Here is a 23,058-nt window from a genome sequence, read left to right as displayed (position 1 = left end):
GTCCCAAAGGCGTTTTCTCCTCTGGATATCCATTCCTACTCCTAGAGGAAAAATTGCAGACTACAGGAACCAGAAACACTACTCAGGTGATCCTGAGGACCAAGTGCTTCAAAGACCATCTAAAAGGATACAAATTACCAGCTGTCTGCAACAAATATAAATCCTTCCTTTCCCCACCATCCAGTCAGAGCTGAAGAAGCTTTTTGGATAAGAAGTGACATGTCTTCAAATGAAAACACAAAACACAAAACAAGAAAGTCCAGTTGCCTCTTGATAAAGGACCTTCGGGACAATTCATCACTTGTTTCTGGGTATTCCAGCACTGGAGATTTTTAAGAGCAGAGTGGACAGCCATTTGTCTGCAATGGTATAGGGTTTCCTGCTTGAGCAGGGGGTTGGACTTAGAAGCCCCAAGGTCCCTTCCAACTCTGTTATAACTTTGTTAAGTAGGATTGCACTGTTAATAAAATCTTAAGTGCATTCACAACGATCATTTATTTATTTATTTATTTATTATTTAAATTTGTATACCGCCCTTCTCCCGAAGGACTCAGGGCGGTTCACAGCCAGGTAAAAATACAATACTATAAATACAAATTAAAATACAATTAAAAAACTTATTAAAATTGGCCAGAATTAAAATTTAGAGCTAAAACCCATTAAAACCCATTAAAACACTAACCCAGTCCAGCGCAGATGAATAAGTAAGTTTTAAGCTCATGCGAAAGGTTGGAGGTCGGAAGTTGGACGAAGTCCTGGGGAGTTCGTTCCAGAGGCGGAGCCCCCACAGAGAAGGCCCTTCCCCTGGGTGTCGCCAGACGACACTGTCGCGCCGATGGCACCCTGAGGAGCCCCTCTTTGTGAGAGCGCACGGGTCGGTGAGAGGTATTCGGTAGCAGCAGGCGGTCCCGTAAGTATCCCGGCCCTATGCCATGGTTTCATTGTTTGAAACCTTTAAAACATCTAACAGTCCCAAGTAACAGTCCCAAGTAAACCTCACTTACACATAAACCAACGTTTGCTTACATGTTCAGTGAGCCTTATTTAACCTTGTAATATGTTATTTCTTTTTATAGAACAATCAGGGAACAAAATCGTTATAAAACTGGTTTATTTCTTAAAAATAAATACAAAAATATAAATATAAAACATTGGCAGATAGAATCTGATGAAATGAAGTTGCACAAAATTTTTCTTTTTAAACCAGCTGCATATCACATTAACACCACGTGTACATTTTCAGGGGTCAATTTTTTTTTAATGTACAGAATAGGGGCAACTGTTTTCTTCCTACTTCTTTTGGTTTATGATCCAAAAGGAAATGCGCAGACACTCTGCGTCCCATTTCATTTTTTTTTCGCCAGTTCATTTTTCGGAAGCTGCACAAGCAGAAAACCCTCGATTATAACTGTTGTTCTTAAACAACGAAATCTGAACGTGTCTATCAAAAACTCTCAGGGTATATAGCACTAAATTATTTTCTAGAGGAGCTATTGTTCTCCAAAAAAACCAAACCAAACCAAAAACTAAACCCTAGTTTGTTCCTTATGTGTGTAGATTTGGGAGAGAGCACACTCTCTGAATGAAAATGCTTAATAAGGTCTATGGGGGTCTTCTGTGCATAGTTTCTGAAAAAGAAACACATTTCCAAGGAAAATGTGGGTGTGCATGTGGAATGTGCATGCATGATCCTTTTGTAGATCGCAGTCTGGGTCTTTTTAAAGCCATCTTTGCGAATGGAGAACATGTACCTAACAGAAGCAATTCTCATTTGACTGTTTGAGAGATTATATACCTGCTCAAACAGTGTATCCTTTATTTAATAAAATGGATGACACCAAATTTCAATTGCTTTGGCTTTCAGAACAGGGCAAAATAAAATGCTGAATATATTCCATGTGACATTTTACAAGAAAGAATAAAGGACATTAATGAGCAATTCAAAAACCAAAATGAAGGAAAAAGGAGAAGAAAAAGAAACGTTGTGCTGAGTGGTAGGAGAATGCTCCTGAACATCAAATATTGTCACGTGGAAAAGGTATCTGTAAAGTTACTTCCTCTCAATTGAACTATATATCCTACCGTAGGTTAGGAAGTGTCTTTATCACTTTCGCCTCCACCATACATCTCAGCAAGCTTATTAAACCGAGGGCCCCATTCCTTGAGGTAATCATAGTTTTGGTCTCCCTCAGTGGTGCCAGACTCTAAAGAACTCAAGGATTCAGCTATAGAATCATTTCCTTCATAAGCATAAGTTGCCAGGGAGTCATAAGGTGGAGCAGAGGGGTCATGATCATGCTCCTTCAACCTTTGGTTAATGAAATCACGGACATCTGTGTTATCTGGAGCAGAAGGAGTCCTCCGTGGTATAAATAATGTTTCTGGGATAATATCTCGGCGGAGTTTCTTATCTTCAATAGCTGCAGGATTTCTCAAAGTGCCAATATCAAAAGCCTGGGTATCTTCCTCTCCACCCCCTTCATCATTATAGCTCACGATATTGTCTCTGATGTCTTCTTTAGACAGGATCAGAGGTTCTTTCTTGCGCTGCCTCTTTAGAGCAGCAAACAACACCACTATAACTTGGAAGAAAGAAAGAAAACATGAATTAACTAAAAATCACATTTCATAATACTTCTTCATAAACACAAGTATGCAACTTGATTTGTTATCATTATTGTTACATTAGTCAGGAGACTATGATGCAATTTCAGAGTAGTAGTTTGGCTGCCTGTTTACCAGCGTTGTCAGGTACATGCTTGCATGCTTCCCATGGTGTACCAAAAGAGAAAGAAGAACCGGAAGAAACATGAGCAGCTGTTGTTGCAGCATCATCCAAGGACCCCTTCCCTCCCCCAGAGCCACCTTGTAATCAGGTATTGGAACTGGGAAGATTCAGAGCTGGCAGGAATCTGACTGCCTGCATGGAACACCAGTTTGTCTTCCGACTGAAGTGGTACCTATGTATCTACTTGCATAGAACAAGCTTTCATATTGCTGGGTGGGCAGAAGCTGAGGCAAGTGACAATATTGACCCTGCTCCACAGTACAAAACTCTAACTGCTGGAGCAGAGACCATCTCCAGCATCATTAAGCCACTGAGCCCCCACAGATTTAATATAAGACTGTTTTGCTATATTCTTTTTGAGTAAATCTAATTATTCTGATCCTTGACTTGTGGAATGAACCAAGGAAGAAATGTAAAAATCTCTGCTGAAGCACACCAACATTTCTGCTTTCCTTTAGTGTTCTGTTTTGTAAAATTGATAATTTGGAGAGCTATGATTCCACTATAACTAGAGGGCATTAGATTGATGAGGCTGCTATAGAAACACAGAAAAAGAATAGGAAGTTGTCATCTTCTAGCCTTGTTTCAAGCAATAATTATATATTCTTGCACCTGAATATGGAAGGACAGATTCATTGCCAAACTGCTGCTGATTAATCTATACACCATCAGCTTAACGGATCTTGTTTTTTAAAAACACACACACAAAAATACCCATAAAATAAATCAATTATGTACAAATTGAAAACTGAATACCCCTTCCCATTGTTCCTGTTTTTAAGCTACTATAAATATACCATAGTGCAAAAAGGGACAAACATTTCATTAACACCTGCAGTTTTCTCTTTCCCTCTTGTATACTTATCAAGCCCTTTATTCTGTATGTGTCTCAATCTTATACCACTGCAGGGCATTCTACACAAATATTAAAAGAAGTCACCCAGAAATTCTTATTTTAAAATAAAGTGCATCAGTACTGATGCTTTCTTGTTCTGCAAAACACATTGTGTCAAGCTTTTGATCAGCTTTGATCTGTTTTCCTACAGTTTCATTCAGACTTGCACGATGAAGAGAGAGCTTTTTCTTTTGAGGAAAGAATTGCTAACAAAACTATGTATTTTCAGTCAATATACATCAACATACATCTAATGGATCATATATATATATATATGTGTGTGTGTGTGTGTGTGTGTGTGTGTGTGTGTGTGTGTGTGTGTGTGTAGGTCTTTGGTTATTCAGGTTTTCTCCCGCGTAAAATTGGAAGTGTCTTGGCGACGTTTCGACGAAGTCTCATTCGTCATTTCAGGCTTCAGCTTCGTGCTTTTGGGAGCAATGTGTGATTGCAGCTGTTTCTTCCTTTTTAACTGCTAGTGGGGATTTGAACTGATTGGGTGGGAGCTTGGCTGTGCTCTGATTGGATGGGGTTTTTTTTGTGCTCTGATTGGCTGGGGGTGTGTCCTCAGAAAACCTCAGAATATATATATATACATATATATATACGTTTTCTGAGGTTTTCGCCGGTGTTTGTATGTAGGTCTTTGGTTATTCAGGTTTTCTCCCGCGTAAAATTGGAAGTGTCTTGGCAACGTTTCGACGAAGTTTCATTCGTCATCTTCAGGCTTCAGCTTCGTGCTTCTGGGAGCAGTCCCAGAAGCACGAAGCTGAAGCCTGAAGATGACGAATGAGACTTTGTCGAAACGTCGCCAAGACCCTTCCAATTTTACACAGGAGAAAACCCGAATAACCAAAGACCTATATCTATCTATCTATCTATCTATCTATCTATCTATCTATCTATCTATCATCTATCTATCTATCTATCTATCTATCTATCTATCTATCTATCTATCTATAAATAGGTGGAAAACCCTACTCCTGCTTATTATCTCAGCTTAATCTTAAGAAGAAAATGTTGATTCACACGTTTAATATGAAAGTTTTACAAAATTATTCACATTTTACACATTAGGTTTTGTTTTTTTTAAAATGAGGTACTAAATTCATCAAGTGAGAACTTTAACATCTCAGAAAAGAACAACAGACATAACTGTCTAAATCAGGGGTCTTAAACTCAATTTCATTGAGGGCTACATCTTGTGTTATGTTTGACTTCAGGGGGCCAGGATGGGTATGGCCAGACTGGGCATTGCCAGCTCAACATCACTCGTGTTGGGGGCGTCTGTGATGGGCTGAGCATTTTGTCTATGAAAACAGGCTCCCGAGCTCCATTTTTGGCTGTGACGGTCTCCTGCAACTCTCTGCCAGCAAAAATGGAGCTCAGAAGGGCTGCCCACAGGCCAGATCTAAGCACCCATTGGGCTGGATCCAGATCCGGCCCCTGGGCCTTGAGTTTGACACCCCTGGTTTAAATCATCATGGAAATTTTAATATAGTCTACTCGATAAATTATATGTGTGGACTTTCACTGAACGACAGTTTATATTTTAAGTAAGACATTGTGTATATATTAGTGTAAGTCTCGATATGTTCAGACTGAAATCCAGAGGCCACAGTGGCTTAAATAAGATTAATGAAGTACTCTGAATTGTCAGGTACCTTATAGAAATATATACACTTTGAGTTACTATGTTAATATAACAAGGGATGTGCAAAATGACTTGAATGTTCTCTATTTGAAACCAGGTAATTTTGTTTTAAGTGTTTTCTTCAAAGTATAAAAGAAGACTGTGTTAAGATGACCTTTCTAGCAAAAGGGAACATTGTCTTTTGAGTTTTCTACTTGGGCCAATTATAAATGTTTGTTTTAGCCCAGATTGGATAATCTGGAACTGAATGTTGGAATAATGCAGTAGGCATATAAGCAGCAGATGACATGAGGAGCTGATCTGGATCTGTTTGTTGCTAGTGGGACACCAGGAAAGGAAGATCTGGATCACAATAAAGCACTTATTTCTGGATTCTGTGACTCTCTGGATTGCTACTGCTGCTGCTTGTCCTAGAACTGGTACTGTAATTCCCACATTCTCATGGCAGTTAAGTTGTGTTATTTCTTCTGTCCAGATTTACAACTTTTTTAAAAACAAGAGAGACAGAGAAAAGAGTGGTCATGCCTTTGATTTTAACCTGGACTTTTTTCAGGGCATGCGTTTCAAAGGATGTTCCCTGCCTGATCCCTGCAAATCAGGCCTGTCTATCATTTGAGAGACACAATTCCTTTAATTTGGTTTAATGTGTATTGGCGATAAATACACTGCAAGCTTAATCTTGAAAACCCATGCTATGCTTCCTGTTATTTGTTAGAAAAAAAATGGGCCAGCAGGAGGTATGTAATAAACATCTTTGGTGTCTAGGATGCTTAAAGATCTTGTTAGGCATCCAAACAGATATATTTTCCACTGTGGCAACAATCTGTAGCCCAGAGATAAGGCACCTGGTCTTAAACAAAGCAAGATGCCATTACAATGAACGAAGCAGCCATGAAGAAATAAACTGCAGGGTGCATCAAAGTAATCAGGTTCACACTAGCTCTTATAAAAATGATGGCTTTGAACAAGCAGGCTGTGATACTATTAGTTAGTTAGGATTAGGGCAATTTTTGGCTACTTTCAGCAGCAAGTTGGTACTATCTCTTTGTCATGCTGGAGGAAATATTGCAATACCTGTGAACACCAGGTACCAACCCATACATCCACTTCATTTAAGATATTTAGATACATAAAGGTGGATTTTGCATGTTTTATTTTTTTTTCATTGTGCACTAAGAGGGATGGAGGATCAGGTTATGGGTAGATGCTACCTGATATGCTGAATAAAGCTCATTGGAACACAAGGCAACTTGTGACATTAAGTGCACAACTGTAATGGGCTTTCAGAGGAGACGAAGTTTGGGGCCATCCAGGAGGGAAGGCTAGGTGGACATGCTACCTGCAGTAGTACCAGCAGCCAGGTCTAATTCTGGCATGAGATGGTAAACTCCAAAGTATTTGAAACTGTGCATATTCTAAACATCCCATCAGAATAACAGAGTTGGAAGGTTCCTTGGAGGTCTTGCAGTTTCCTGCTCCCCTGGTGTTGATTGAAAGGGGATTAGTTTGACCTGTTATTCAAGAGTTTTCTTTAATATTTTCCTGCAATTTTGATGATAAGTGGCAGCCCTTGTATATGGCTATGCCAGTTACTTTTGGTAGGCCATAAAAGAGAGCAAAGGGCTCGTGTCAATTTTTAAAACATTTCCTATGGAAAGAACATTGAAAATCTGGCTCAGATACGTAGACGACACCTTCATAATCTGGCCACACGGGAAAGAAAAACTTGAAAACTTCCTCACACACCTCAATAGCCTACACCCCAAAATACAGTTCACCATGGAAACAGAAGTTAACAACCAACTTCCCTTCCTAGATGTCTTAGTCTACAAGAAACCCAATGGCTCCCTAGGACACACCATCTACCAGAAGAAAACACACACAAACCGCTATCTGCATGCACTCTCACACCACCACCCAGCACAGATCAACTCCGTAGCCAAGACACTCATCTCTAGAACAAAATGCTTAGCTGACGAACAACACCTAAAACCGAACTACACACTCACAAACGTACTAACATCCAATGGATTCCAGAGAAATAAGATTACCAAACTAATCCAAAAGAACCCCCACTAAAACCCAAGACAGAGAGCAAGAAAATGGCACAGCCCTCCTCCCATATATAAAAGGCACCACAGACAGAATCAGCAAGATCCTCCACAAACATAACATCAAGACAGCATTCTGCACAAACCAAAAATATCCACCACCCTAAGAAACCCCAAAGACAAAATTGAGTTAGAAAATCAAGGAGTATATGAAATCCCATGCACCGCCTGCCCCACCACATACATTGGACAAACCAACAGAAGAATAAGTGCACGCATTGAAGAACACAAGAACTCATTCAAAAAAGAGGAACCAACTTCTTCCCTGGTCCAACACTTTAAAGTCACAGGACACGATATTGACTTTAATAAGACCAGAACTATCGCCAAAACTGAACACTTTAACAACAGAATAATCAGAGAAGCCATCGAGATAGAAAACGCCCACACAGCATGAACAAACGAGATGATACCTCCGCCTACCAGCCATTTGGAAACCTGCCCTTATTGACAAACGTGTCCCTAACACGAGGAATGACACCAGACCCACACTCACGAGGTCCACACAGGATGTCACCACCACACATCCACCCAGAAAGCACACCCAAACCCACACTGATCAGGAAGCACGACCAAGGACCAGAAGCCAGACCGGAGCTGCAACATTAGCCATTTCAAACCCTCCAATCCATTCATGCAGCAGACTGACACCCACTATGAAGATGTAGCACGACCACAAAGCCAAACAACAGCTATGCAGCTCACCAGCTCAAATCCCCCTGCAGCACAGACTAGATTGAGCACAACCAAGCCCCCACCAACACAGGACACACCCCCAGCCAATCAGAGCACAGAAAAACCCCCATCCAATCAGAGCACAGCCAAGCTCCCACCCAACCAGCTCAAACCCCCACCAGCAGTTAAAAGGAAGAAACAGCTGCGATCACACATTGCTCCCAGAAGCACGAAGCTGAAGCCTGAAGATGACGAATGAGACTTCGTCGAAACGTCGCCAAGACACTTCCAATTTTACGCGGGAGAAAACCCGAATAACCAAAGACCAACATTGAAAATGTTTCAAGTTTTGTTTTAATGAAAGGCAAAACGCTCAAGCTGTCCATAATTTTGTTCCATAACAATGCAGCCAATTCAACATTGTTCCAAGGAAACATTTTGAATGTTCTGGCTTCAAATCTCTCACAAAATGTTCCCATTTTGGGCATACCTGGTAGTAATCTCTCATGCTTTCTCTGTGGTTTATAATGGATTTTAATGCAGTATTTTACAATTTGAACTGGGCTTACCCTTTCTGCCTCAGTATGACTTGTTCTCCAACTTCTTTATAATCCAAGGTTGACTCTCAAATTACAGTAGCTACAAAGGGCTTCATTTCTGACTGGTTGCAAGGAAAAGGTTGACTTTGCAATGGTTGCACCAGTGGTGAAATCTAAATTTTTTTACTACCGGTTCTGTGGGCATGGTTTGGTGGATGTGTCAGAAGGATACTGCAAAATCTCCATTCCCTCACCACTCTGGAGCCAGCCAGATGTGGTATTTGCCGGTTCTCCGAACTGCTCAAAATTTCTGCTACCGGTTCTCCAGAACCTGTCTGAACCTGCTGGATTTCACCCTTGGGTTGCATCCAATGCAGCTTGGTAGCATCTACCATTTGGTAGTATTATGTTTAGTACGTGATTATTCCCTCAAAACTTACCCAGGAGAATAATGATACAGAGCAGAATAGCAATGAGTGCGCCTGTACTAAGGCCCGCTGGGAGGAGCAAAGCTTCAGCATTGCAGGACTGCATGTTTCCTCGACTGTCACAAGCACACACTCGGATTGTCAGCGTGCCTGTGCTACTCTGGATGGGGTAGTCATTATCTGATATCACCACTGGAAGGAGGTATGTGCTTTTTTCATGTCGACTAAAGCCATTCCTTCTTGTCAAAATCCGGGCTGTGTTATCTGAACCAGGATGTCACAAACAAGATATGCATTACAATTAATCCCATCAAGGAATGTAATCCACACTTCTAGTGTAGTACAAGCACATTTACAGCTTCACTGACATTTTCCACACATTGAAACAAACTTTAGTAGTAAATTCATTTTTTTTCTTAATATGGCATTAAATAATAATGCTACCTCTCTCCTCCAAAGGTGTTTTTTCTCTCTCCCTTTTCACTGAATGTATATGCATGGCTTCTAAGTGATAAATGCAAACATTTACAACTTTTGTTTGAGAATTAAATTATAAGGTAATGTGATAGAAGGCAGAACACTAGAAAGCAAAACACCTCTTTAATTGAACTCTTGGAGTCTGTAGGGCAATTTCTTGGGCCATTGCAGGTAATCTAGCTATCTAATTTCTTTAAAATTTGCAATGTAACAGCCACACCAGGTCCTGGTCTGGAATGGCAATAGCAATAGCACTTAGATTTATATACCACTTTGCAGTGCTTTACAGTTCTTTCTAAGCAGTTTACAGAGTCAGCATATTTCGCCCAACAATCTGGGTCCTCATTTCACCAACCCCAGAAGGAAGGAAGGCTGAGTCAATGTTGAGCGTGGTGAGATTTGAACTGCCAAATTGCAGGCAGCCAGCAGTCAGTAGAAATAGCCTGCAGTACTGCACTCTAACCACTATGTCACCATACATGGTGGAAATACATATTTAAAACCATCCATTGTCATATGCTCATTAATTAGAACTTCTTTGTACAAAAGCATTTTAATTTGGGGGCCTCTGCATGGAAAGCAGTTATATTCTATTTCTTCCCCCTATAGATCTAGTAAATCTAAGTGGCTTGTTTCTACAAAAAAAATTAATTTTGATTTGATGATAAGCTGTTATCTGGAAATTATGAAAAAATATTCCAAAATGTTAGGTGGTCACTACTCAGTAATTAAAAAGGTTTGTCAAATCATCAATCATCATCATCATCCTTTTCAATTTCACTTTTTTGGCGTTCAAACTTGCTAAACTTGATTTGTTTGCCTATTCATTCTTTATCAACATGCATAAAAACACATATTCATAATCATACACTCGAATAATAATAAAACATAATCTTTAATATCAAGCAATTTAGCTCTAGAGCAAAACTTTGATTTAGAAATCAAATACTCTGATGTATTTTCTTCATCTTTTCATTTCATTTCATTTCCAAAGTTATATTTAATTTCAAAGAAAAATTCAAATAATTGTAGGCTTTCAACATTATTAGACAAAATTGTTGATAGAATATCCACTATTTTTTCCTCTTACCTATATCCAATTAAGGACCTTAATAATAACATTAAGAATTTATTATATAAATATTAATGTATTTATTTATTATATAAATATTACTGTATTGAAATAAAATATTTACCAAACTGAGAAAATGGCACAACAGATTGGTCAATACAGTTAGATTTAATAATATGTCAAAGGTCGTATATATTAATACTTTAAGGATATAAAGCATTTCTTTACAGCTTCGTTTCTTCAAAGTTACTCATTTAATTTCTATGTTGTATATTGTTTTCTGATTATATTATGAACACTGTGTTGTATTTCATCATTTCTTCTATTTTTTTTAATATCACCAATGATTTCTTTCTTAAAAAAACCTATCCTAATTTCCTGAATCAGAAAACACGTAACTGCTAAGTACAATAAAAGGAAACACTGTAGAAATGTGTATTAGAATTGATCATCCTTGTCGTGTATACATTATACCTTCATTGTCTTGGACGGTAAAATTTGGATTAACAGCAGCTAAACTGAAGAAAAACTTTTGTCCTCCAAGGGGATCATCTTTATCAACAGCACTAATGGTCTGTATTAGCTGCAAGGGAGAACAAAGGAAAAGAAACATATATGACTGATTGTTTTAAAAATTAAAAAAAAAGAGTCACAAAAGATATCAAAAAATATATTTTATTTTATTATTAATTTAATACTTTTATTAAAATATAATTTAATAAAATAAAAAGGTTTTGGTATAATGGCACACAATACCTTTATAGAATATAACAAAACCAATTCTATATTAGATTCTTACCAATTTTCAGTTGGGCTTCTAATCCTTAAAATCAACTGATCTCAGTATTAGGCCCTTTGGTACACAATTCTAAATACCAAATGGAGAGACAAGCATGCCATGCTTTAATCTTATTCTTCCCCTTAGAATGCATATTGTTGAATAGGCAGAATCAAAGTAGTATTTGTGAAATACAGATTTGGTTATTTTTTGTCAATCTCGCTTATAATATTTCAGGATTTCCACCTCTTGTTTAATTATCTGTTCCATGCAAAAACTTTATGATGACTTTACAGAAGTTTAATTCCATCCATCCATTTCCTCTCTCTCTTTTGTTTGAACAACACAATAACTTTATGCAGATCTCAACAAATATAAATTATACTGCTTTGGTTCCTTGTTGCCAAGCAAGATGCTTAAGAAATCCGGAGATATACACAGAGGATCATGCTACCAAAGATTCTACCAGTGGCCTGAATTGATATTACTGTGAACTAGGTTCCTTAATATTTCTGGGTAGTGACACCTTGGAGAATTTACAAAATGGTTGCAGTAGTGGTATTGGCAATCACACACATATACACCTGGTACAGCAATGCTAGTGGGCACAACTATGTTTGTTCACATTATATTGGGATACCCAACATTAAAGTATGGCATAAAATTACAAATCCCTGATTCACCCTTTAACACACCTGCACATAAAACATTACAACTTTCTGGTTTCATCAAATCATACCAGCAATTTTAGGCTGTCACAATACCAAACACAGGCATCAAAGCCTGTGAAAGAAGAAAAGGGAAACTACAAAAACAGTCAAATCCATTTTGTTTTTGTTTTTATTTTTATTTATTTTATTTATTTATTTGTCACAACAGTATATATAAGCATAAGCATGAAATAACCATACAATATATAAGCATATATATAAGCATAAGTATGTAATAACTATATTAATTGGATATAATGAAAGGAAACATTAGGACAGGAACGGTAGGCACGCTTGTGCTCTTATGCATGCCCCTTTCAGACCTCTTAGGAAAGGGGTGAGGTCAATAGTAGACAGTTTTTGGTTAAAGCTTTGGGGATTTTGGGAAGAGACCACAGAGTCTAATAGTGTATTCCAAGTATTAACAACTCTGTTACTGAAGTCATATTTTCTGCAATCAAGATTGGAGCAGTTAACATTAAGCTTAAATCTATTGTGTGCTCGTGTATTGTTGCAATTGAAGCTGAAGTCTTCAACAGGAAGGGCATTGCAGTAGATGATTCTATGAGTTAAACTCAGGTCATGTCGAAGGCGGCAGAGTTCTAAGTTTTCTAAACCCAGGATTTCAAGTCTGGTGGCATAAGGTATTTTGTTGTGATCAGGGGAGTGGAGAACTCTTCTTGTAAAATATTTCTGGACACATTCAATTGTATTAATGCCTGAAATGAGGTATGGGTCCCAGACAAGTGAGCTATATTCAAGAATTTGTCTAGCAAATGTTTTATATGCTCTAGTTAGTAGTGTAGTGTTTCTGGAGAAGAAGCTACGCAAGATTAAGTTTACAACTCTTAAAGCCTTTTTTGCGATGTAATTGCAGTGGGCTTTGACACTTAGATCATTTGATATGAAAACTCTAAGGTCTTTAACAGGGTGGGGGTCATCTGTAAGGTAATGTCCATCAAGCTTGTATTTAGTGTTCAGATTCTTTTTTCCAATGTGTAAGACAGAGCATTTGCTGATTGAGATTTGGAGTTGCCAAGTTTTTGACCATTCTGACACAAAATCAAGGTCTTTTTGAAGGGTAGCTGTATTGCTGGTGGTGTTAAATAGTTTGACATTGTCAACAAAGAGAACACAGTTACTTATAATATGGTCACAGAGATCATTAATGTATAATATGAAGAGTGTTGGTCCAAGAACGCTGCCTTGGGGAACGCCGCTATTGACAGGAACAGGATTTGATAGAGCATTGCCAATTTTGACCACTTGTTGTCTGTTTGACAGGAAAGCTGTTATCCAATTGTGGAGGGGTCCTGAGATGCCATAGGATTTTAGTTTTAGGAGAAGTTTATCGTGTACTACTGAGTCAAAAGCTATGTAAATTGCATCTATTGCTTTGCCTTGATCAAGATTTGTAGTCCATATGTTTTTGCAGTTAAGAAGTTGTAAATTACATGATGATTTTTTTCTGAAACCAAATTGTTTATTAGAGAGTAGGTTGTTTGTTTCTAGGTGGAAGGTAATGGATTGGTTGATGATAGGTTCCATTACTTTGCAGGTGACGCAGCATAGAGAGTTTGGTCTGTAATTTTCAACTAGGCTGGGGTCTCCTTTTTTGAAGACAGTCAATCCTGTTCCAAATTACAATAAAATATCAAAGTAGCAAAACTGGAAGGGACCCTGGAGGTCTTCTAGTCCAATCCCCTGCTCAAGCAGGAGATTCTGTACCATTTCAGACAAATGGCTGACCAATCTCTTCTTTAAAAACTCTAGGGATGGAGCACACACTACCTCTCAAGGCAAACTGTTGCAATGACTAATTGTTCTGTCAGGAAACTTTGACTCATAATTGATTTCCTTGGGTCACAAGGTATAATTCCAAACCCCAGCTATTTCTCATGCCTGGGTTATCTCCGTGCAAGACAGAGGTCCATGGAACAAGGCAAAAGGTGAAAAATCAATATGCAAGGGAGTTATTTATGCCTACTAATGTACTTGCAGTCAGATTTATTTTTATTGCTGTTCTTGCACTGAGGTATATTTTATTGTCTTTTGCCTATTCTAAAAGATATAAAGAATTTGTTTCTATTTCTATATTTTCTATATTTGCAAAATCCAGGTGGTTTGTAATGCTTTGAAAACCATGAACGTTCAGAGATTAAAAATCATTTTTTTAAAAAAACTCCCATGATTTCTTCTATTAATTTGCAATATACCATTAGCATTTAAATGGAAATGCTGCCTTTTGCATTTCTCTCTCAATATTTGAGCAGCAAGTCTTTCAAAGAAATTGGGCTGTGAGTGATTTTTTTTTAAAAATCTGTGTCTCTATATATTTTAGCCATTCATTCCACCATTTGCTGCACATATCCATGAGTTTTTGATATACTCTGTCAACTTTCTCTGAAGAGTTAAATGTACTGATTTTTAAACTACTCAATAAGGCAAAAAGTATGTTTTTCTCTGTTTAGCAAGACACAATTTTATTTTACAGGTTAAAACAGGGAAAAATCATATAAAAAGACTATTAAATTCATTTTACATGCTGCTGCATTTACTTCATCAAGCAAATAACACATTTCTCTATCTAAGATGGTAAATTCTTTGTTTAATATAACTCTGGGTACCATATACAGAGAACAAGATCTTATTTCTTCACTTTGGCAAATTGCAGTGGCTTCACAATGTGTTCCCTTTATAATGTTCCAGGTAATTCCAGGCAAATCTTCTCTGGAAATATCCCTAATGTCTATATTTATACAATGTCTACTTTGAAAAAGTTTCTGCCGCAACCTAGCCCTTGATCTTTTCTTTTACACTCTCTTGATCCAAGATTTGCCCAGCAACAATCACATTTAATAGTGCTTCCTAATTTTATGAAAGCAGAGAAGAATAACAGAACAACAAAGTTAGAAGGGACCTTGGATGTCTTCTAGTTTAATCACCTGCTCAAGCAGGAGACCCTATATCGGATGGCTAACCTTTTTGCCATCGCGTCCCAGGAGGGGGTGGGGGGGCATGCATGTGCACGTCCACACATAATTCTATGTGCCCCACCCCCGCATGTGTTACCTTCCCCACTCCCTCCGTTCCTGGCATGTGATGGCCCAGTAGGTCTGTTTTTTGCTGTCCCCAGCCTACTCTAGGAGTCTGGGGAGGGCGAAAATGGCTTTTCCCACCCCTCGGAGGTCTCTCGGAGGCCAAAAAAAGGCCATTTGCCAATGTGTGCCATAGATTCGCCATCATGGCCCTATATCATTCTAGGGAATTGGCTGTCTAGTCTCTTCTTTAAAACCTCCAGTGATGGAGTACCCACAACTTCTGAAGGAAAGCAGTTCCACTGGTTAATTGTTAGGATCACTTAGAAAATTTCTCCTTAGTTCTAAGTTGCTTCTCTCTTTGATTAGTTTCCATCCATTGTTTCTTGTCTTGCCTTCTGGTACTTTGGAAAATAAGCTGACCCCCTCTTCTTTGTGGAAGCCCCTCAAATATCAGAGCACTGCTATCTTGTCACTCCTAATCCTTCTTTTCACTAAATTAGACATGCCCATTTCCTGCAACTATTCTTCATATGTTTTAGCCTCCAGCCCCCTAACAATTATCAATATGAACAGCAATTCCGTAAGCCGGGTTCCCCATTCTTATAGTAAAACTAGACTGGTAACTACTGATGGTCTGATTTGGAGGAGGGGGAGACCATCCCCAATCTGCTCTCTTAATGAGCCCAGTCTTTGATTTCTATTGTTTTTTTCTGAAAAAAATATCATGGAAGTAGGATGGTGATTATTTGGTATCTTCTTTCCTCTTGTCATTTGTTCACTCAGAATCAACTTTCCAAAGTTGTTTTGTTCTCATAACTTCACCGACACATTGGAGAAAAGGGAAAGGGACACTTTTTACTGTTAAAACAACTGCTTTTCCCTTGTCTCAAAAGGAAATTTCTGACAGGATTCTGACTTTCACTGAGCCTTAATGCTTGGTGCTTTGCTTTTCTCAATTATATCGAAACTATTCTTTATTGGTGTTCGGTATTCTATATCCTTCTGTAGGTAAAGGAAAACATATGTTCTTTTCTTTTTTGAAACTAACAACTTTTTATTCTTTTGTGACATTTGTCAACAACAAGCTAACTGAGATAAAAATAGCATTTGCAGAAGGAAATGCTGTCAGTGATGTTTTGATCCATATCAACTGAAATACTGAGCTGTGTAATGAAAAATCTCTCTCTCTCTCTCTCTCTCTCACACACACACACACACACACAAACACACATGTACAGACACACACACACACACACACATACACACAAGTAAACTGATTTCAGGAAATAATTTACAGCATACTTTTCTTCCACAAAGATACCATACAAAATTATTGTATTTCTGGGAGAAAAGAACCCCAAAAAAAGGAGTTAAGAGGAAAAAAAGTTTGAAGAACACAAAGTGTTTGATAAGGATACAAAAAGGGATTGCTAGAAAGCACATCTATACAAAAATGGATTCTGATTTGTCAGCAATCGTTTTTCCACTTTCATGTTGTATTTCCAAATTACTGTTAAATGAAATCTTTCATTTTTCCTGTTCCTAAAACAAAACTAGAAAGTTTGACGCATGTGCATAATTCACTTACTTGTCCTGCTCTTGCATTTTCACACACAAAAGTGTCATAGAATACAGCAAATTGTGGGGCGTTGTCATTCACATCCAATATTCGTACGTACACAGAAACACGGGTTGTCTCTTTGGGATTGTCTGTCAAAGCAGGAGAAATAGGCAACTTGGTTTAAAAATGGATTTGCAGTCCTGAACCAGGATGTCCACAAATATATTGCATTTTATTTTAAAGATTTCTTTAAAGGATAAACACGTTTTCAATCTGAAGACATTTCTGGCACTCTCTTTGCACCCAGTTTGTGTTCTGTTATGGACAGAAGGCACCAAACTTACTGCTTATTTTCTATGCCCATGATGGCGAACCTATGGCACGTGTGCCACAGATGGCATGCGGAGCCATATCTGTGGGCATGCGAGCACTGCCTTAGCTCAGCTCAATAGCACATGCACACGCCGGCCAGCTGATTTTTGGGCCTTTCTGGCCCACCGGAAGTCAGGAAACAGGCCATTTCCAGCCTCCGGAGGGCCTGAGGGAGTTGTGGGTGACTGTTTCCCCACTCCCCAGGCTCCAAGAAAGCTTCTGGAGCCTGAGGAGGGTGAAAGATGGGCCTACCAGGCCCACTGGTAATCTTTTTGCCATCATGTGCCAAAAGCAGGGGGAGCGCAGGAGGGTCGTGTAGGGGGAGGGGGTACGGAGGGGCATTGAATTATGGATGTGGGAACATGTGCACGTGACCCCCCTGCTTCCCCCTGCTTTTAGCATGTGACGGCAAAATGGTTAGCCATCATTGTTCTATGCCCTTTCAAATAAATAACAAATGTAAAGTAGTGGTGGACAACAGTTTAGTGACCAGAGGTTAAGCGTTTGCTTTTTTCCCCCAACTCTGAGGGCCAAAAAGAATATGAAAAACAAAATTAAAAAAATGAATGGATAGGACCAAAATTTTAAATCTACTATTTTCAAGTTTCTGGCAGCTTAAAACAGTGCAAGAAGTCAAACAAAGAAGCATAACAAATTAGAAGGAAACAGTTGCTTTTGAGACTTGGAAAGATGGTAAGAAGCATAAAGGGCAATTGGCTTCTTCTAGTTTCAAGAAAAAAAAAGATATTACAAATTTCTTAGAATGATATAAGTTATTCCAGGACATATCTGATTAGGATATTATTTTTTAATTTAATTAGATTAATTTAATAAAGTAAAGGGCAATTGGATAAGAACACAACTATATTCTTGTTTAATTTCCCTTGTCAGCCTATCCAAACTTGCTAGTTTCCAAATTCCTCTCTGCATCATCAACCAGCACAACCTTTGATATCACATATCAAAATAGACTTAAATATGGAAAAATTGCTAATGATTTCACACTCCACAAAATAGCCATTTTGACAAAGAAACACTATATACAGCAGTGATGAAATCCAAATTTTTTTATTACCAGTTCTGTGGGCATGGCTTGGTGGGCGTGGTGTGGCTTGGTGGGCATAGCAGGGGAATGATACTGCAAAATCTCCATTCCCTCCCCACTCCTGGGGGAAGGATATTGCCAAATCTCCATTCCCACCCCACTCTAGGCCATAGGTGGAATTTGCCAGTTCTCTGAACTGCTCGAAATTTCCGCTACTGGTTCTCCAGAACCTGTCAGAACCTGCTGGATTTCACCCCTGATATATAGTACTTATCAGTGTGGTGAAAATCTCCTTACTACTATAGTGCTGAATAAAATCCCTTCCTTATATAAATTGTAGCCATTCCATTGTAGGATTATAAATGGAGATGATTCAGAAGTTACCATTTCCAAAAAGCTATTTTCTAATAGCTTTTCTTGTTTTTGTATGACATCATGGCTATATGGCTATCCAGAGAAGTGTGCATTGAATTCACAATTCACATATTTGAATTGTGCTGAATTAGTGAAGGCTAGACTGTCACATACATCTTTTGCTGGAGGACAACAAAAACGTACAGGGCCCTCAGCCCTTACAACCTTCACTTAGTCCAAAATTTTAAATGTATTATTTTGAAGTTTCTAGCTGTTTAAAACAGAGCAAGAAGTCAAACAAAGAAACATAACAAATTAGACAGAAACAGTTTCTTTTGAGACTTGGAAAGATGCGAAGAGGCCATTAGTGACAGTTCAAAGTTACAACAGTATTGGAAAAAAGTGACTTATGACCATTTTCACACTTACAGTATGACCATTGTAGCATCCCCTACATCATTTACATTCGGATGCTTGGCAACTGACTAGAATTTATGATGGTTGCAGTGTCCCCTTTTGCAACCTTCTGGCAAGCAAAGTCAACGGGGAAGCCAGATTCGTTTAACAATCGTGGTACTAATTTAACAAGTGCAGTGATTCACTTAACAACTGTGCCCAGAAAGGTCGTAAAATGGGGGTACAATTCACTTAACAGATGTTTGCTTAGCAACAGAAATTTTGGGCTGAATTGTGCTCGTAAGTTGAGGACTACCTGTGTTAGATAGCTAAGATACATTTCACTAGACACAATAAATAAAATATATACACTGATAGTAGTGAACTTACTGATTTCTGCTGCTATTACACTAAGGTTGTGCCACTGTGATATTTCTCGGTCAAGCATCTTTGAAGTATAGATAGATCCATTTCCTGAATGTATGTTGAAAATTCTATCAAGATCAGTGTGACGATCCAAAGAAAACCTAACAATTGGTAGGAAGGAAAAGAGCTTTATGTTGAAACATACTGCATATAATCTTGGTGACTGCAAGTTATTCTAATGGAGAGTAGTGACATAGTTGTCAGCAGCTTTTAAAAAGCATTAAAATCAAGAAGAGATAGATAGTATTGAGACACAAATCTCGCACCCTTTATATGAGGGGCAACCATGCATACATATTCAATATGCTTCCATCATGGCACAATCTTGATGATTTCAACACCTGCCCCCCCCACCCCGACCCAGCCCCATGTGTTGCCTTCCTGTCAAATACTGAGATCTTATGAAAGCAACAGTTCATGAAGTTGTTTAATTCAAGATGCCATAATTAGAACAGCAATGGTATTGCAGTTTGTGACAATAAAAATTAATCAGAGATAACTGGCATTTCTAGACCTAACCATATTTAGAACTGACAGTTCGGTCAATCAGACTGAATATGAAGATGTTTGTATCCAATCTAATATCTATAAAGTTTAAGCTGCAATGGATGGAACTAGATGTGGCAGCAAGGATATGTTTGCTCCACACCAAAAATCTTCCTGGTGTTCGCTCATAATTAGTGTCATTCAATAGATGGTCACAATACTACGGATTTTCCATTGCTCCATTTCATAGACACTATTGTCAAAGGTATCCACAGCTGGATGCAATGTGTTAAAGCATCTATGATGCTGGCAGATGGAGCAAAACTTAAAAGTTGATTCTGTATGACCTGAAGTGCTATAGTCCATGTGCCTTTTCTACTGAGAACTTTCTCTTTTATACATTTCTTTAATACATTTCCAGTAACACATGGAGAATATTCATATCAGCAACAGCATGCAGGCAGCCTTTTCAATGCTTCTTAACTGTGAAACACAAGGTAGCAATGAAGTACAGTATATCAGCATAAAAGGTAATTTCTATATGATTTGCTAATGTTGAAAAGATACATGGTGCTAACCTAAATATATATAATCGTTGTTCCAGAGAGCTTATATTTAATCTCTCCTTTTCATAAGAACAGTTTTGTTGCATCAAGTGCTGTTCTATTCCACTAAAAAGACAGTTTTGGCAGGAAGCATAATAATCACTTATTGTAATTTAATTGGCAAATAGCAACTCTTGCTCCCCTCTGATAAATACAGTAATTTACCTTTATTAGACCTATTACCTCTGTTGGTTAAAAAAATATAATAATTAGAAATATCTAATGAAACCCTATGGCTCCTATTCTGAAACACACCTATTATCACTGCAAATTGCCTAAAATGCTTAGGGAGTTTTGCCTTTCAGTGTGATCACTATTTCTAGTTCATTCTTCACCTACAGAGTATTTTGTAAAAGTTTAAATCTTATCATAGTTCTAAGAATCTGTTCTGAGATTACACAGAAAAATGCACCGGAACTGACACTAATGTTTTGAGATGTTTCCTGACAAAATACTGTAAATGTTTAAATTTCTGGCAATTGTGAAGTATGCAGAAATATCTAAACGTATCGTTCTTAAACTACATGGCTTATTTTTTATTTCATCTTCCTTTTTTCAATAGCAGATCTAACAAACTATCTACTATTGACCTCACCCCATTCCTAAGAGATCTATAAGGGGCATGCATAAGAGCACCAGCATGCCTACCGTTCCTGTCCTAATGTTCCCTTTGATTGTATCCAATTTGTATGGTTATTTCATGCTTATACTTATATATATTGTTGTGTTTGACAAATAAATAAAATAAAAAAACAATAAAATAAAATAAAATAAAATAAATAAACTAGATGGACAGTTATTTTGCCCATCTCCAGTAATAGTTGCCATAATCTTTAGATTATAAAAGGATATCCTCATGGAGATTGAGAACATTTATATGAAGGGCTTCCAAATTAACAAAAGTATTACACTAACATGGATTTATGAATAGTGCTTGACTTCATATTTTGGTTTAATCCTCTGTCATAAGCTGCCTTTGGAATGATACAAGCTCAGTCTTTTCCAGTTTTGCATGTAATGATTTGTCCAGCTTTTCTTTAATGTAGCCATCTATTTCATTAACTGATGCTGAATTACCTTACAACTATACAAAATGTCTGGACAGTTGTCGACATTATGCAAGCAAGAGAACATCTTTAGAGAACTCAGGTTTAGGCAGAGCCAATCAGCTTTCATTACTAAGTCACAGTTGTTGGATTATGTCAATGAAATTTTGATTTAAAGGAACTCTGTTTAAAGACTTTGCATAAACATTTATGTCATACTTCACCCTTGAAAATAATGGACAAGTTCATTAATTCTAAATCCTCTCTCCAGACAATTGATAAAATTCACTAATGTGATTATAATTACACACTTGACATAAATTAGGTCAATTATGTAGATTTGGACTGTCTGGTTTTATGGATACCTTTTCTCCAGAAATGATCAATTAAACTGAAGTTTTACTATATTATCAAGTAAGATAGCAATAAAGCTGTTGTGTTAAATAATCTCATCAAACGTGCTTTGAAGAAATTCAAGGCATGGAGCCGATGTGAAATTATTATGTAACTATTCATTGAGGATTTTATATTTAAACTTAATATTAGAACTGTGCTATTTGATACAATAAATTAAATAACTGTTTTTCATATTTTAGTACTGGGAAATTATATTTAATAATTGATTATATTATGGATTATAGTTAAATATTAGGTACTGTTATTGATTATATTTAAATATCAGGTACTACTGTATAAAATATAATATTTAGTATGAGATTTCAGACAATGATACTATTTGCCAACAACTTAGGAACTTTTGTATTTGATATTGGCCAATTGAGATGCAAATCAATTAAACCAATGAAACTTCAGGTAGACAATGGCAAGGTTATATTTCAAATGTGAATTTCTGACAATTTTCCTCCATTTAATAGAGGTTCTATTAATGAACCTCTATTAAAAGCAAGCAAGCAAGAGAAAACTAACCTATGGTCACACTATTTGACATTAAAGTTATGCTCTGTATATTAGCCTTTCTCAAACTGATATTCTGCAGATTTTGTTGTTAGTTGCGAAGTCGTGTCTGACCCATCACGACCCCATGGACAACATTCCTCCAGGCCCTCCTGTCCTCTGCCATCCTTTGGAATCCATTTAAGCTCATGTTCACTTCTTCAGTGACTCCATCCAGCCACCTCATTCTCTGTCGTCCCTTTCTTCTTTTGCCCTCAATCTTTCCCAGCATTAGGCTCTTCTCCAGTGAGTCCTTCCTTGTCACTAGGTGGCCAAAGTATTTGAGTTTCATCTTCAGGATCTGGCCTTCTAAAGAGCAGTCAGGGTTGATTCCTCTAGGACTGACAAGTTTGATTGCCTTGCAGTCCAAGGGACTTGGAAGAGTCTTCTCCAGCACCATAGTTCAAAGGCCTCAGTTCTTTGGTGCTCAGCTTTCCTCATGGTCCAACTTTCACAGTTACACATTGCAACTGGAAAAACCATTGCCTGGACTTTTAGTTTGCAGATAGCATGAGACAACTTATCTGAGAACTTCAAATGGAGCAAAATTATTTCTTTTTCCCCATAATCCATGTTTTTTGGCAATATTGCCTGTACACCGCCCTGAGTCCTTCGGGAGAAGGGCGGTATAAAAATCAAATAAATAAA

At 37.8% G+C, this 23,058-nt stretch overlaps 1 protein-coding gene across 3 annotated transcripts in view; it reads right to left on the bottom strand.

Annotated features, from left to right (window-relative positions):
- Positions 1-1,105: 1,105 nt before the first annotated feature.
- LOC131195678 (cadherin-10) overlaps positions 1,106-23,058 on the bottom strand; it is a 168,048-nt gene continuing 146,095 nt past the window's right edge. For 2 of the 3 annotated variants that reach the window (XM_058177778.1, XM_058177777.1), the window contains 5 exons: positions 19,284-19,420; positions 16,754-16,875; positions 11,111-11,219; positions 9,100-9,351; positions 1,106-2,582 (listed from right to left, as the gene is read on the bottom strand). In XM_058177778.1, coding sequence (XP_058033761.1) covers positions 2,089-2,582; positions 9,100-9,351; positions 11,111-11,219; positions 16,754-16,875; positions 19,284-19,420 — 1,114 coding nt within the window. In that variant the 3' untranslated portion in view covers positions 1,106-2,088. The remainder of the gene's footprint in view (positions 2,583-9,099; positions 9,352-11,110; positions 11,220-16,753; positions 16,876-19,283; positions 19,421-23,058) is intronic. The other variant, XM_058177779.1, reaches the window with a different exon arrangement.

The sequence above is a fragment of the Ahaetulla prasina genome, chromosome 3 (assembly GCF_028640845.1).
Source record: "Ahaetulla prasina isolate Xishuangbanna chromosome 3, ASM2864084v1, whole genome shotgun sequence".
Classification (NCBI taxonomy): domain Eukaryota; kingdom Metazoa; phylum Chordata; class Lepidosauria; order Squamata; family Colubridae; genus Ahaetulla; species Ahaetulla prasina.
This window is presented reverse-complemented; position numbering and strand designations above follow the sequence as displayed.